Source organism: Perna viridis, chromosome 11 (assembly GCF_037379345.1).
Source record: "Perna viridis isolate PV_CMFRI_1.1 ecotype Kerala chromosome 11, ASM3737934v1, whole genome shotgun sequence".
Taxonomy (NCBI): domain Eukaryota; kingdom Metazoa; phylum Mollusca; class Bivalvia; order Mytilida; family Mytilidae; genus Perna; species Perna viridis.
In genome coordinates, this window is record NC_142455.1 from 15,434,841 (window position 1) to 15,452,349 (window position 17,509).

Sequence of the window (17,509 nt, forward strand, 5' to 3'; positions counted from 1 at the left end):
ACACTTAATTATTGATATAATCTATTATTTTCTTAAATTGATTAGAATAAACCAACATTTTGGAGATGAAAATACTGAAGCATAAATCTTTGCAAGTCTGAATCCTTTATAAATAAGACAGTCAATGGAACTGCGAACATAACGTCCACATCAGTTTAAATTTCATAATATAATGTTTTGTTGTAAAATATACAAATTCAAATTATTTCGAGAACGCTCAAAAATGATACAATAAAAAGAGACAAGTAAAATTAAATGAAAGAAATACATAAAGGATAGGAGATTAAACTGTAAATTTACAGCACAATTGAGACAACCACAATTCAATGAATGCATGAGGGTTTAGGATGAGCAATTAAATTTCTTACTGAGGCTTCAGCAAGTACAAATGTATTCATTAGACCTTAGCTGAAAAAAATACTACTAAATTTTGCACTATTTTTGCAAATAAATGATCCACATTGGTTAATAGCCAAATGAATTAAGAGCTATAATTGGGCAAAAAATATAGTATGTATGTTTCCTGCTACCCTACTTACCCTAGTTTTATTGTGCCCTAAATCTAAGAATTTTATGGCCATTTTGGCTCAAGCACTGTTGAAGTCTGGATTGTTTTTTTTATTGATTCAGTGTAAAATGTTTTTGAAAAATATGGATTGAAATCAGCTGGGTTTTTTTTGTGGTAGAAAACATAAATATAAATATTTTTTTGAGGTCACAAGACATATTTTTGAAAATATTTGTTAAATTGAAAAAAAAAGCTTTCACACCTCTGTCGTATACAAATCATTTAGTGCTTTGGTGAAGTTCCCATTAATACTAAATCTAATGCCAAGATATTTATTTATACACGCACTGTATCATAATACATAACAATTGCTTTGCCGTGCGTTGTATTATAAAACTGAGTTAAAATTGTCAGATTCAAATTTATAATAAAACCAACATTTTTTTTTATAATATACACATATAAAAATCCTTGATGAAAAACATATTCATAAATGACCGTCGCTGAAAAATCTCCCATGAAAACTCATGGGAACAAATGTCGGAAGATATGATCGGCTAATCGGTCTCATATCTGTCGCATTGAGTAAGAGAATATAACTTTTCCTTTTATGTCCATCGTAAACGTGGGTCATAAGTATCCCATCATCCTCTTCCGTTGAATTCGGTGTCGACACAAAATATGCCTCAGATGGGTAATTGTCCTTCACACTCCAAGCCAAATCGCCCCCTTTTCTACACATGTCCTTCTTTACGATAGCGTAGTTATTGGTATTCACATTGTCGATTTTCATTCCAATACCGTAGAAATAACAATACTTTCGATGTCGATACTTCTCGTTAATTGTCGGCATATCGACGTTTGTCGAAAATGGCACCTTTCCAGAGGTTGGAACAAAGTGACTTTCTTCTTTGAAAGTATCTTTATTAATTACAAATCTTTGTATGTATCCTCTGTACTGCATATTGTTTCGGATTGTTGGATCTCTAAGGATGTGTAATTCAAATATTTTTACACTTGTGATATTATCGAATCCGCAGACATCAACAACGATTTCATCATTTTGTTCAAACGCATTTATATGATGCAAGAAAAACAATGGGTCGCTCTTAAGAGTTGTAACATTTTTCGTCCTGAGATCAACCAAATAAATTAGAGTCGGTGAATCCTTTTTAAACTCCATAGCATCTAAAACATCAGCACTGGTGAACAATTTGAACAACTTCATGAAAATTGGTGGAGCTATTAAGACCGCGAAGTTCTCCGTTACTGCAAAAGAATGCAAGTACCTTAATTCGTCAATATCCCAGTTTACTATTTCTTCTCTCGCGGAAACGGAAGTCATTCGGAATAACACCATCTTGCTTTTAACGCCTGGAATTAGGCTCAAGAATGTTAAGAATGTGATATATGATTCTTTTCCAAACTCTTTTACCGGATGAGCGCTTGACGACATGCTTTGGTATACACTGTCTCTAATATCAACCTTTGGCACAACTTGCTTAATTGTATTCAGGTTTGTGTTATCAATTTGGTAAATTTTCCAAATGTCATTTAAAGTCATATATTCGTATTTGCCCGTCTTCTGATTCAAAATTCTGTATATATTAATGTTAGTATTGTCCACACTATTATGAAATGCTTTTAAAATTTCAATCCCCTCAAAGGGTGGGTCTACCGGTTCAAACGTGACATATGGAGCTATATTTGTACTGGACAATGATTTGTTGTACATGTCCGTGTAAATGAACTTTGTTGACATAGATGCCGACCCGTTGCCGTAAAATTTAAAACTGTGAAGCTTTCCGAATCCGTCAAAGGTATGTTTGAATGACCGCGGTCCTAGTTCGAATCGACCTGCTCCATTGCGTACCTATAAAAGAAATGAAGAGTATTTCGTGTCTTTTTAGTATTAAAAAAATCGTCACACAACGTCCCCTATTTACAAAGCTCCATTCAAACAATTTTGACGGACCTTTAGACTTTTATATATTCATACTTGCACCATTATTTAATATTGATCCCAGGCTGTACACTACATGCTACGTACCCGTAGTAAAGTTAAGAGTTTCTAGCTATTCAACTAAAAAGTGAACGAGGCCGTTGTTGGTCAAAATATTTTTTCTGCAATGCACTACAATGGTGCCTTGTAAACATCTATTTTTTTTTTAATTCCCCCTCCCAAAAATATCGTCTTGTCTTGCTCCGCTCGGCCCTATTTCTTTTTGTCCTCCATAAACATGAAACCCAGGTTCTGCCCATGTAAAGAAATTAAGTATCAGTCTTTCTAAAGATCAGACAGGTGATTCATGCATTCCAAAAACCCACAGATTTCAGTTTTATTCTTGTTCAGAAACAGTTACTGATCACATAGACTGAAAAGCATCGTTTGTTAGATTTTTTTTTCACCATGAATCACTTTACCATTGCCAGCGTCTGAATTTTACGTGGACTGGTACTTAAAATCTTATTTTGTCCACTGCAAATAATTTTTCCATAGACCTATCACCTTAATTTAAATCAATTACACCAATATTTCTCTGTATAGAATTTCTCTGGGACATATAAGACTTATTAATATTTAAAAAACCGCAAGAAAGATGAATCACCTTTGTATAGGCTTACTTTTTAAATTAACGCCATGAAATAGTTCCATGATTCAAATAAAATAAACCACTTCAAAATGTTTTTTTAAGTATGGAACTCTACTGTTTTGAAGAAGTTCATCCGTGTATGAACTCACCAACTTTTAAATAAGGTTACCAGGAGCATTTTAGTCCTTGTATGAAGCCGGCCATAGTGCCTTAGATCTTTATGACCTTTGCTGCCCCTGGCTCACTACGCTACATGTGTCTCCTGGATTTAGTTATAGACGCTTCAGTCTAATTATACCCTGGTGTGAGTTTGGCTCGACTTTTTATATATTATAATACAACATGTATATTGAATCGACCAATTCCATACAAATTTATGGTTTTCATATCAATTTACAAATCAACTGGAAAAATGTAACTTATTCCTGTTGCCTTCTATCAATAAATAACTATGTTAAAATACAGATCTATAATTAATAAATACTTATAAAAAATTAATTAATATGAAATAAATTAGATATTCTATTGTTCTGTCTTGTGTCTGGGTATTATCCTGGGTAAACTGTTATGATAGACCTGTAGTTTAAATACAGGTCTATGGTATGATGTGTATATAATTTCTTCTCTACTTTGCCCGCTCCAATTCCATCCGAATTGTACGAATGAATATCTTTGTTGTTTGATTATTCTGGAAGAATCATAAAAAAGCCCCCTTTTTCCTTAAAAGGGTATGTGCAATGATTCACAGCGGTCAAATCAAATATAGTTTTTTTTATAGAAATATTTCACGGTTATATTTGAGCGTACATGTACATTACAACTTGGCCTTGGGTCAGAAGTACAATATGAGGGTTGTATACTCACTAGAGCCCCCTTTATCCATTTAGGAATAGGTTTGTTGAAGAAAATAGGCTTGTCACAGAATTCCTCAAGGTTCGATTGGAAAAAATCCGAGTATCCCGTTGGATCTTTTATCTTGATCGCTAATCCATAGTTGTAGAATGTAAACAATAACATAAGTGCACACCACGGAAACATGCTGTGCAACATTGTCACTGAGTATTGATCGTGTTCAGTAAACAAAGGTTAATCTTTCCCGACTTCTGATCGAGGCTTTGTTCTACTTGGAGCAAGTCTACTTTCCTTCCGATCTTTTGATATGTAAACAGAAAAATGTTTCAGTTAAAATATTTAAAAATTAATACTCCTTGATTTTCTCAACTTGGATGAACAAAAAGAGGCATTGACTGCCAGTATCATCGCAGAAGTCAACGATTCATTACACTGCACTGCCTTCCACTCTTCAAAATTTGAAGTCCCTCTTTCAATATCAGTCTAATTTTATTTCGAGAAGCCACCCCATCATCTCCTACCGTTACTTTAATAATGACCAACCGCTTACACAAACTTAGTAGAATGTTTCGCTTTTTAGGAAAAAAAGGTATTACTTAGAAAGCTTATAGCGGTAATCAAAGAGTAATCAAGGGAACCAAGGTTATAGCGGTATATTCAAAAGAATATAATCCAGAGACACATGCAATCAATAATATATATATATTCTTTAGTATAAAGACAGGGACTTGTAGTAAGTCTATAAAATCAGGTGACTTCCGCTAGAATTTTGGTTCCCTTGATATAATTATTCTTCCGCAATCGTGATAACACTGACGTTTCTCAATCAAAACAACTGGTTACCAGAAAGTGCTGGTAATGTTTTCGTTCCACAAGTTTCTCTCAATTTTTTAGCGATCGTTGGGTTGCATATGATATTGATCAGGGAACTGGGTTAGGAACCAGATTAAACAACTGGCAAAGCCAGCACTCCACAGTTTAGTTTAGTTTCGCACTTTTGGCTAAGGATGAAAAATGACATAAATGGAAACAGGTGGTTGCTAAAGTGATTAAAAATGAAGAATCTATTGTTGATAAAACATTTTCTGAAAAAAGGTGACTTTTAAAAGTATTTTGCAATGTTTTATATATTTTCAATGTTGAAAGGGCTTTTTTCAATGACAATTTGACTTCATTGTGAAAGGGAAAGTAAGTCATTTTTTTACCATGCTAAATTTAATAAGTGGATTACAAAGTGAAATAGCTCAAAATCTAACTGGCGATGCCAATATGAGGAAGGGATTTTCGAAGGAAAAAGTTTGAACAGTTTCAGGGGATGAAATAAAAATTTCAGATATTTTGCGGGAAATTTGATATTTTTAAACCTGATTTTATGAACTTTTTTGCAAATTTTCATATATTTTTGCATGGTTTCTATGGCAACTCTATATGCTGTGGGTATTTTTTTTCCAGAAAATTTTTACTGCATTCTGAAGGCCTTGGCTTGAGCTATTTCTAGATATATAGATTTACAGATGCTTGACAATTTTTTAAATGATAAATGTTACAATGCATCAGATTATAAGACCAAAATTAGGCAGTTCTACAATATTGTGGAGTGCTGGCAAAGACATTAACGGGGCCCTGATAATGACCTTTAGGCTAGACACCACTAATTCCACTTCCCATAGGCTTCTATGCTAATTTCACAATATTCAATGGCTTCTCTGGACTTTACCTTAACTTTAACCTGCAGAGGACTATATATCAGCATGATTCTACATATGTCAGCTCACAATCCTCAGAATGGCATGTGGTGTTAACAGTCTTGCAGTGCAGTACTGGTCACCGGAAGTGAAGGGTCTATAAATAGCATGGGAAATCCCAGTGTTTTCACAAGATAGGGGTATATTTAGAAATCATTATGGAGATTAGGCTTCACTTCACAAGAAGCAAAATGCACCTGTAAAATGTACAGAAATGTTTTTCCTTTCATAAACTGTTTTTTAAATAAGATGAGAACTTTTTTCACAGCACTATGAGGAACAGAGGTAATTTCTGCGTAGGACTATTTTTGCGTACGTTCCTAATGCTCATTGGTTGAATTGGTGGTCTGTAACCTAAATAGTCAATGGTAACGAGCTCCTGTGTCTGAATCGGAAACTGGGTAATATCAAATTAAGTTAAATGCTAACCGATCATTTAATTTTTTAATGTAAACTTCCCGTTCTCATATAAGCAATAAAATACACGTAAAATACATATGTGTCATATTTAAGAAGTACATTTTGATCTCGTTTGAAGCTAAACTTGAAGGTAAACATAGCACCGATCAGCAGCATAATAAACCATTTGATGTTAAGTTAGATTGAAAAGACGTAAGATATTATACTAGTAGATAGTTGGGAAATATAGAAGGGTGCTTAGTACCAATCAAAAGAACTGTTTTCTCATTCCATGCAGGGTTGAATCCTCCAAACCATTCTGATGTACGCGTCACTGCTTCATGCATTTCAGAACAACAGCGTTTTAAGCTAGAGGCCTGAATCGCTCAACCTGGTTTGATAAGCAATATTCTATTTTTTTTTAAAAAAGCCGCCACGTGCTTTTTTTTTTCTCAAAAAGATGATTCCTAACACTCATATCTAAGGTACAATTATATCAACTTTCATTGAATTCAACCCAGTAACGTCAGGTATTTTTTGTTCAATTGGTGTTTCATGTAATCCGTCAATGAACCTGATAATTAGGCAATCTGGCGCACTGCTACGATGCTACGTACATTTTAGTGTGATATTTTAAAGATAAACTAGAAATCATTGAGGTGGAAACCATCTCTGTGGGCCCTGCAGTGGCAATTAAGCCATATATACTTTAAGGTCAAGTTCAAGGTTATAGACCACTATCCATATTCCCCACAATTGTTTTTGGTGATCTACCCACACACCAACTTTTATCAGACCACATCGAAAGACAAAAAAGTTACAACCGGACACAAGGTTGTCACCGGAAAAACAGGATTTGATCTTCAGGTCAAAGTTCAATGTCATAGGCCACTATCAATAGTATGCGACACATTGTCTTTAGGTGATTTACCCACATACCAAATATCAAAATCTACATCGAAAGACAAAACAAAATTACACCCCGAACACGTGTTTGTAACGGACGGATAGAGTGGTCACTTTTAGGCGATCGCCACTTTTTGTGGCCTGGCCTTAATTAAATGTCAGTCGTAATTTAGTAGTTTTACTTTATTTTCACAACTGATTGTTTCAACCAAATTAAAAACTGATATTTTTATTTTATTTTATTTTATTTTCCCCCATAGCCAAAACCTGAAACTTTTCTGGATTTGCCTTAAGTAGAAGTCTTTATAAAAATCAGACAGAAGGTGATTCATGCATGTCAAAAACCCACCGAATTCAGTTTAATATTTGTTTAGAAGCAGTTACTGGTCACATAACCAGTATTAGTTTTTCATCTGGTTGCTGCGCTTTTGAGATAAAAGTCATATAAGTTGTACATAAAATTGGCACTTTGCAAGAGTTATCGTTTTTGATTTAGTTTCATTTGGTTGATTTTAGTGGTAGATAAATGTATGATTTTCTAAAAAGTGCAGATCCAAATGATTATCGTTATGTGAAAGTATAGACTGAAAATGCATCGTTCATTTGGTGTTTTTTTTGTCTACACCAAGAATCACTTTACCATTGGTAGTGTCTGAATTTTATATGGACTGGTACTTAATTTGATTTCTGGAAAACCACTCTACAAGTGATAAACTGTCAGATTCTAGATTTTTTTTTATAACCATGTATATATGTTGTGATGCGCATAGGATAGTGTGTTGTCAACTGCATATTATGTATAGAGTGTTATTTTCGTGAAGTGGAAGATGTCATTGATGAAAATGTTGAAAAGTACAGGGGCGATACTTGAACCCTGTGGAACTCCTTTGTAAATGTTTTGTCATTTACTCAGTGCTGTACAAAGTTTCACTGGTTGTTGTCTGTCAGAAAAGTAGTTTTTTTTATGAGTTTGAGTGCATTTTGAGCCAATCCATAGGCTTTTAATTTCTAAAGTAAAAGATCATGCGGTAAACTATCAAAAATTTTAATCCATTAAAATAGATACGATGTATTTGTTTTCATCAAAGAGATTGCTTCCAGTCTTCAAGAATTTTTAATAATGTAGTGTTACATCCATATCCTGGTCGAAACGCAGATAAGTATGGGTGGAAATGTGAACTAAAATATTCCATGATGTAGTTACTAATGGCTCTTTCAAAGAATTTTGATATGACTGGCAATATGCTCACAGATCTGGAAATACAGATTTATTGACACATGTAGGTTTTGTAATCACCGATTCTGGTAGTATTAATAATTTGACATTGTACGTAGCTTTCTTGGTGTTTATTTTGTCCGTTTGCTTGCTATCAAAATCTTCTTCAATATTTTTAAATTGTAATTCAGACGTTATGTTTTTATTTTCGTGAATTTTTATTATGCTTTGGATGATTTCATCCATGAGATCATTAATTGTTTCCGATGTCTTTTGATACAATTATGAAAAAAACGTTAAATGTGTTTCAGCTTCAGTTTGATTGTTTATAATTTTTTCATATTTTCACTTATGATGACGTCTTTGTTGGTAATAAAAGGTTTTAAAATCGGCCAAAAAAATTTGGACTTCGGGCTACCTACATGTAAACATCTTTCATAAAAATATGTTTTAACAGAGTTCTTTTTATTTTTGTCACTAGATTCTTTTGTTTGCGGTATTTTTGCCAATTATAATTTGTTTTACATTTCATTAATTTGTTATGGAGTTGTCTCTTTTTATACGCTGCTGATCTTAACTCCTTATTTATGGAAGGAGTAGGTTTTGTACAAGGTTTTCTGAGTTTCATTGGTGCTATTTTCCAACCACATAAACAGATTGTTTTTTCAAAATTTTCATACATACTATTTATGTCGTCCTGTTTCTCATCTCCTATGTTAACAAATTTTACCTTTTCTAAATCTTCAAAAATAAGCAGGTTGATTAAAATTTTTAAAACCTCTATGATTTTTAACTCTTCATTTATTGATGGAAAATGATCCTTTATTTGTACTCTGATTATGTTATGCACATTACTGAGACCATAGCTGAAATTTTAAGTATTCAGAAGTTTGCTCTATTTATCAGTATAACATCATTTAGACTAGCAGGTGCCAGCTTTGTAAAGCAGGTTGGACCTTTTACAATATTTGTTAGATCACATGTATTAAAAATTTCTACCATTGTCTTAACTTTGTCTTAAACTAACATAGCATAATTTAAATCAGACACCCAAAATTAGAAATTTTTCATATTTAATAGATGCTTTATCAAAACAGTTTATAAAGTCTGCAGAAAAGATAGTGTCAGACGTGGACGGAGTTCGTGCGCGACGTCAAGTTCGTGAATACAGTACGTAAAAACTCATAACACAGGAGAAAATCATGATATTTTTCGCAAATTAACTTTGATAAAATCAAAATAACTTTCAGAAACACAATAATTCATAATTTCAATTATTTAAGATTCATAGGCTGTGCCAAGGAGAGTAAGTGCTCCCTTATGCCCTCAAGTTGGACTGATAATATTGAGAAAACAAAAAAAAACAACGACAATAAAGCATGGAAATCAGTTAAGTGAATCCTCTCTTTCAGGCCAGCTGGTGTCTTTTGATCCGCCATTGATATTTTTTTTTTTGCTTTTTGCCACGTTGCTTAATGTTCATCATTTGGTCATTTTAAATCAGAATTGCGTCCAAAATGCCAACAAAACAGGGTTTGTCATGTAAACTATAAAAAATAAAAATGAAGTTGGTTAAGTTTTAGTATCATGACATAAAAATGAATCCGGAATCGAACAAGTGTATGCGTTCTGCGGTTAGGCTGAAAAACACTTTTTTATAAGGTACAAAGGGCAGATCCAGGATTTCAGGATAGGGGACGTTGAAAGAACGAAAGGTCCTTTTTGTGGGTAGAATTTGCGATAAATCAAGTTTTCATGGACAAAAGTCCATTTTAGGTGGGGGCGTACGCCCGTGTCGGCACGCCTTTCATTGGATCCGGCCCCGTGCAGGTCCGGGTGTCAAAAGAATAGGTCTGCAGCAGCGCTAAGCTTGTCGTGCGACTAAATAGTGCTAAGGAACCTAACCGGGGGCTAGGCGCTCTGCCCACAGAGCAACTGGGATGTGTGCCCTATGTGGTGAAATAGGGTACCCCTGGCGTGTTACATGCTGGGGTTGTCAGGCTATAATACGGAAAACCTGACCGCAAACTATAGCGGTGCACCGTGTTGGGAAAGATGCCACGTTCTTTGCACGGTAAAGAACCCTGCTGTGATATTCGATAGGAGTAGGAACCTTTCCGCCACAGGAAGCTAAATTGCCCGACCTTACCCATCCCTCTCTTTTTCTAGTGGTAATCAAAATTTGTCGACCCTATTATCCTTGTGTCCCATCCCTCTTTTTCATTTCATCATCATTTCATGCTCATTTTATCATCCATTTCATGTTCATCGTCTGAATACAGCTGAAATATTGCTGCTCGGACGTTAAAACCCAACAATCAATCAATCCATTGGTTCCGCGCATGTACGTAACCATTAATTGTTCTGACCCCAACTCGACTTATCAGATATCTAGATAATAAAAAGAAGGGTTGCAAGATCAGAAAAGGTCAACACTTAGTCAACATTTTAAAAATCAATTTTTGTGTGTATTTCTTCCGTTGAAGTTCCTACCTGATTTTGATTCCTGCTTTATTTTCTATGTTGAAAATCTTGTTTCATTTTGTATTCACTTAAATTTTAAAGATTCCTTAACAGATTTCTATCACATCTGATTTGTGTAAACATTAATCGTACACAGTATATTTTTTCTTACTACACAAACGTATTACGTAACAAATAGCATCATGTGTGCAGTGATCCGCAAGCTGTATTTTAAACATGGCCAACAATTAAATTGAATAAATGAGTTATTTTAAAAACTACATTAGACAGTGACTGTTGACTGAACCTAGTTCTAGTCCATAAACAATGTAATGGTAAAACATATTGATACATACAAGAAAATCAAAGACATATGATGATATTTGGTTTATAAAGGAAGATGTATTCTGGTAGACATGTATGGAAATCCAAAGTGGACAAAAATGAACATATTCTAATATTAAAAAATGACTTTTTTAATATTGCAAATTCATTTTCTAATATTACAAATTAGATTTCTTATATCACAAAATTTTTTTTTAATATTAAAAAAAATCATTATTATTTAATTTTAAAAATCCAATTGAATTACTAACATTAAAAAATGATTTTTTAATATAAGAAATTGATTTTCTAATATTAGAAAATGGATTTGTCGTATTCAGTTACGATTTTTTTTATATTAGAAAATCGTTTTGTAATATTAAAAAATGTGACTGATTTTCTAATATTACAAATCCATTTTCTAATATAACAAATTCATTTTCTAATATTACAAATTCAATTTGTAATACTACAAAATGTGTGATATTTTATAATATTACTTAATCAGGAATTTGTAATATTAGAAAATGAATTTTTAATAAAATAAAATATTACAAATTGAATTTCTAATATAAAAAAATATTTTCTAATATCAAAAAAATGATTTTGTAATATTAGAAATTCATTTTCTAATATTACAAAATATTGATTTTTGTCCACTTTTGCTTGCCATAGACATGTTTAGTATACACGGACATGTAGTCATGGGAATTTGGACAAACAGCACAGCTTTCGGGTACCGCGTAATATCTGCCTAAAGTTCGGTTTCATTAAAATATAAGAATTTCTTCACTGGAATTTTAGCAATCTAACTAAAATTTGCCCTACTAATTGTTCTATTCAATCATTGCATGTAGGATTTAACAGCTCTCAATCACATGACCTTATAAGGGTTTCATTACGATAAAAACCATTAGATCTGATAAGAAAGTCCATCTGAACAGAAGGTAGAAGCATGCATATGTTTCACTGGAAGAAACCAGAGCCGGATCAAGACACTTTAAAAAGGAGGGGTGCCAGCCAAGTTTCCTCAGAAAAAGGAGGGTGATAGGACATTATTTGTCTTTTTTTTTGTCAATTTTACACTTGAAAATTGTCCCATTCCCGCCCTAGCATCCTCAAGATCCGCCCATGGTGTTCTGTATAGAAGTAGCAGAGACAGGGGAATTGAATACTGTTGATTTTTTTGTATATATTTTTTATTTCTATATTTCTATATTTATATATTTATGTATAAGTGATTTCTAAAGAAATGTGTCGATCGACATGCAGGTGCTGCAGGTGCTAAAAAATCTTATCGATTTTTATCTAACTTCCATCAAATTAAGTCGTTCAAACCCAATATAAGCAGGTGCATATGCTATAAACTTTCAAAACCTAAAGTATTTCAGGATGTGGTACAAAGTTATTTGTTTCATACTTTGGCTTCTTCCAAGGCTACATGTAGGTCTTCAATCCACCCAGAAACGCTTATTACTGACTGACCCAGATACACAAACTCTTATTCACCAACTACATGTAAAGATACAGGACTTGGAATCTGCTGTGTCGACACTGAAACTAAACGTACATGGTATGAAAAATTATTTTTATATATGGTATAAAACATAGACAGTTCTAAAAGGAATTACATTCTTTTGATTACCGCTATAATCTTGGTTCTTTTGTTTACTCTTTCATATTTCAAATAGAGAATTGGGGCTCACAGAACACTTTTTGATATTCTAAAAAAAAAAAAATTACCATTACATTTCTGATCTTATAACATTTTTCCTCCAATTATCTCCCCTTTAAAGAGTCTTTATAGAGTAAATGTTTGTTTTTTAAATAATTTAAACATAGTGTTTTTACACCATTTTAAACATTATTTAATTTAGTTCGTTGAAAAAATATATATCTGTACAAGTTTGTAAGATGACAGAAAAAAAAATGTTCATTGTAATAGCTATGCTCTACTTTAATGTATAATTTACAGTTCGTGAGCCATGAGTATTTATATAACTCATAATTTAAGTGTTTAATTGTCATTTGTGAATTGCAAAGTATATTTTAGCAATATTTAGTAGATTCAGTATCTTATTAAAGTCTCACCACTTGTAAAACAAAGTAAAACATATACAATACAATTATATATACAAGACATGAATATAATTAAAATACAAGTGGCATTCTACAGAGAATTATGAGAGACCATTAAATGTACAATTTACATATAAAAAAAACATAAAATTATTGTACTATGGAATGACGGCTCCTTAATATTATGAATATATAACTGAGTTTCTTCTACTCCAAATATTAAGGAGTAATCAAGGGAACCAAGGTTATAGCGGTAATCAAAAGAATGTAATCCAGGGACAAAGACCAGACATGGAAAACAGATATACACAACAAAGAACATAAAGTAACTAAAATCATACATACAAAGTAACAAAAGTAAATGAGCAACTCGGACTCCACTAAAATAGGTCTTGGCAACTACTTTAAAACAATCAGGGCTTTTGAATAAATATACATTTTTTTTCATTTTCAGTTTAAAAAATTAAAACGGTTATCACAATTTATAATCCCAGTAAACATAATGTTATGCAAATCTGCATACTGTGGGCATACCATTAATAAATGTTTTTCATCTTCAATCATCTCTGCGCAATTCAAACACTCTTTCCACAACCTTTTCATTTTCATACCGCCCAGTTTCTATCTTTATTGGAGCAACTCCATATCTGAATTTTGCAAAAATAAAAAACACTTTTAAATCTATATGGTATCGTATCTAACATATAATTTTCTGTCTCATAAATGTCCTTGAAAAGCTTATATGTTCTTAATTTTTTTCCAGCATCTTGTAAAAATATTTTATTCTGCCAATCTACTTTAAACTTATCAAATAGTACATTTTCCAGCTGATAAACTGAACTTTTCGGCAAAAAAGTTTCCAAATTATTATAACATTTAAAATTACATCCTTTAAAATTCTCCCTACCTTTATAAAACCAATTTTCTAATTATTATTTGCATTCATGTAAGACCATAAAAACACTTTATAATTAATTCTATCTGTATTCATGCCACTAACTTCACACCATTGTCTTATAATACCACTGCTTGACACAAAGGGGGATTTTCGTCCCAAATCCCCATTTTTTACCAGCGTTAGGCGTGTATTTACCCACATCCATAAAAAAACAAATGGCTCTGTTCTGGACAGCATTTATACATGAATATATTTTTGTTCCCCAAATAGTAGAACCGTATCTAATTACTGACCAGACCATACTGTCATATAATTGGGAAAAAGTGTTAAATTGGAAACCCCCATATATCTTACACTTTGCAATCACTAAACTCAATGCTCTACTTGCTGGCCTAGCTACTGCTTTATGCTTTTCATTCTGTTAATGATAAACCAAGATATTTATAACTTGTTGCAGCACATATTTTTTTTCATTACCAACTAAAAACTCTGTTGACGTCTGCTGAACAGATGGATTTCTAAAATGTAGCATCTTAATTTTCTCTAAATTCACCCTTAATAATTTGTTTCTACCACATATACAACATATCTATTAAGAACTGTAAATAATTTTCATTTTCTGCAAATAATACAATATCTACATACAAAAGAATACCATTTTTTTCACCATTTATATCAATACCAATATTCATAGATTTTATATCTGATATCAAACTATTGATAAATATATTAAATAAAACAGGAGGTAAAAACACATCGTTGTTTCAATCTCGTGTTAACAGTAAATTATTCTGTCATATGAACATTTGATTTCACTGCAGATTCTACAAGTTTATAACTAGGTTTAATGGCATCTAAAAATTTACTACTAACACAAACTTCCACTAAATTTTGAAAGAGTAGACTTCTACTAACTGTATCAGAACGCATTTTAAAATCTACAAAAGCGGCAAAGGTTGCTAAGTTTCTTAATTTTCTTGTCTCAGTAATAGATGTTAATGTATTCAAATGATCAATTTAACTCCCTCCTTGTCTAAAACCATTTTGTTCATCATGTATGACATTATTTCTTTCTAACCAATTTACCAATCTCTGATTTAAAACACCACAATACAATATTTACGCACATGACGCAAGTGTTACATGTATACCACGATAACTGAAGGGAACTCTGGGATCTTATTTAGAACACTTAAGAATAGGTGTAATAATACGGGCATCGCCCTTTTGCACCAAATGGATAAAAAATCGTATTTAAATTGCGCCAAACAAATTTTTTCCGTGTATTCCTTTTCCGCCAGAAAAAGACTACCTTTTGCGCCAAATACAAACCAGGAAATTAAATTTTGAAAAGGTAAAAATCTAAAATAAAACTATCAAGAAAAAAATAAAATGAGTTAGAAATGCATGCGGTATTAAAATAACTTTTTTGAACATGAACTCTGCCAGGGAAAGCTGTCGCTCCCAAGCCCGGAAAAAGGAGGAGGGTCTACATTAACATTTTTTAAAAACTAAAATGAAAGGCTTATATTTTTATAATTATACTTGCCAAAGAGATGAACAACCAGTTATTAAGAGATTTAAAAAAATGTAAATAACATACAATAACCACACCACGCATCTAATATAGCACTAAAACAACATCAAATATAAATTTACCTGTATTCTGGTGCAACAGGGTCATTGATTCATTGGCGCAATTTAACTACGAAAATCGAAAAGTAAATTGGCGCAAAAGGAAAACGCCCGATAATACATGTACTCCATAACTTTGGAATCATGCAAAAACTTAAAGCTCAAATAATTTTTTTTTTTTTGCAAATGTTTTTGTAATGCATTATTTCTATATAATTCTACTGGTATTAATTTTATCTATACCAGGAGCTTTTCCATTTTTAACACTATTTAAAACTTTTTAAACCTCTTCAAAACTAATATCAGAATCTAACTTTTCATTTAATTTAACATAATCATTATCAATAATTGACAAATTACTATTGTCTGTATTTCAAAGATTTTTAAAACATAATTTCCATTTATTTAATACAATATCAGTGACCGAGTTAACAGTTCCATTCTAAAGCACCACTTCCATTAGGATAGACTTCTGCCGTTCGTTGTCCACACCAATTTTACCAATCTTTTCTTCCAAAATGCATTGGGGTTCTTCATCTGAAGACGGCAAAGTTCTTGTTGGTTGCGATACCAATACTGTCGTTTGGCTTGTTGAGTTTCCCTATCAAACTCTCTACGTTTTGAAGCATACATTTGTCGTGTGCAAATTTTTATCATTTCCTTGACATTGTGTCGACCTGTTACATTTGTAGTCAAAGATTGAAATTGAACCCAGAATGACAAATATAGTTTGTTATTTATTAGCTCAACAATTGATAGTTCATAGCATATGTAATATGTTGTATATTCATAACTACAATGTAATTACCGACCGCGTAAAATTGCTTAATTCCTGTTAACTGCTAAAATTTTTTTTTTCTCTACTAAAATGGCCGGTTTAGGATTTCCGCAAAAAGCATGTCAGGTCCTTATTCATGATAATTGTGTGCTTCAATGTTTAACTTGCTTTTGGTTGTATGTTTATGTTTTTTTTTTAAATTGTTTCATCACGGTCATGCCATCAGGGGTGGGGGCGCACAGTTAAAATTTGTTTAGGTTAAATTTTTGAAGTATTCTAGAGTGGGTGCAATGTGGATATCTTTTGTGGTAAAATTAGGCAGAAATTAAAGTTTCAACCTAAAACCGCCTAATTCCACCTCTGACAACCCAAGCTTTGCGAATTTTAGTGGGGGTCACACCCGCCACTCCCCGCCTTATTCCGCCCCTGGTCATAATGAATATATGTACAATTAAAATGTTCAAACAACTCAACATGTTCTCACACTATATACACAAAATGTGCCAATGAAATATATATACAATACATGCTAGAAACCTGGATATTTTGGGCAACATCGAAAGTGATTATGGTTCTTGAACATGTGTTAAAATCACTTGTTTTAGACTCTCCTATTGTTGGATTCTACGCCCAGCTAAGTCATAGATTGGAAAATATGGCAGATAACAGCAGAGTTGTGTTTGACCGCGTGGTCGCGAACGATGGCGGCGCTTACGACCCTGTCTCAGGTATCTTCCTCTGCCCCGAGGATGGACTATACAGTTTTACATGGACAACGCACACGTATCCAGACAAAATATTTCACACGATTCTTACAGTTAATGGTCAGACCATGGGGTATAATCATAACAACCTTGTAGGAATAAAAGAAGCAGTGTCTTTTACCAGTAACGTAGTACTACATCTTAAAAGAGAAACACGAGTATGGATAAGGACTGATGGCCACTGGGGACAGTTAGGAATGCCTACTCTTACAACTTTCTCAGGATTTAAAATTCACGATTAAGATAATAAAAAATTGTGTTGATACTTACATTATCGTGTTATCCTTAGAAATTGACGGAAGTAATAGACCCGTGCTTGAATTATAAGTTTACAAAAAAAAACATAAA

General features: G+C 32.8%; 2 protein-coding genes across 2 annotated transcripts; one reads left to right on the forward strand and one right to left on the reverse strand.

Annotated features, from left to right (window-relative positions):
- Positions 1-824: 824 nt before the first annotated feature.
- Positions 825-10,891, reverse strand: LOC148603099 (retinoid isomerohydrolase-like). Its single transcript, XM_088552221.1, has 3 exons — positions 10,714-10,891; positions 3,967-4,253; positions 825-2,381 (listed from the first exon to the last, which is right to left on the reverse strand). The coding sequence occupies exons 2-3, from the start codon at positions 4,150-4,152 to the stop codon at positions 996-998; spliced, it is 1,572 nt and encodes a 523-aa protein (XP_088408347.1). The 5' UTR covers positions 4,153-4,253; positions 10,714-10,891; the 3' UTR covers positions 825-995.
- Positions 10,892-12,304: 1,413 nt separating this feature from the next.
- LOC148603100 (heavy metal-binding protein HIP-like) lies at positions 12,305-17,432 on the forward strand. Its single transcript, XM_088553973.1, has 2 exons — positions 12,305-12,580; positions 17,003-17,432. Exons 1-2 carry the CDS (start codon positions 12,400-12,402, stop codon positions 17,401-17,403), a joined length of 582 nt encoding a protein of 193 aa, XP_088410099.1. The 5' UTR covers positions 12,305-12,399; the 3' UTR covers positions 17,404-17,432.
- Positions 17,433-17,509: the final 77 nt, after the last annotated feature.

What these genes read in the sequence shown, in the direction of transcription:
- LOC148603099 (XM_088552221.1), bottom strand. Translation starts at nt 4,152, where the DNA reads ATGTTGCACAGCATGTTTCCGTGGTGTGCACTTATGTTATTGTTTACA. An exon ending in AATGGATAAAGGGGGCTCTA is followed by an intron (nt 2,382 to 3,966) that starts GTGAGTATACAA and finishes TTTCTTTTATAG; the next exon opens with GTACGCAATGGAGCAGGTCG.
- LOC148603100 (XM_088553973.1), top strand. Translation starts at nt 12,400, where the DNA reads ATGTGGTACAAAGTTATTTGTTTCATACTTTGGCTTCTTCCAAGGCTA. An exon ending in ACTGAAACTAAACGTACATG is followed by an intron (nt 12,581 to 17,002) that starts GTATGAAAAATT and finishes CACTTGTTTTAG; the next exon opens with ACTCTCCTATTGTTGGATTC.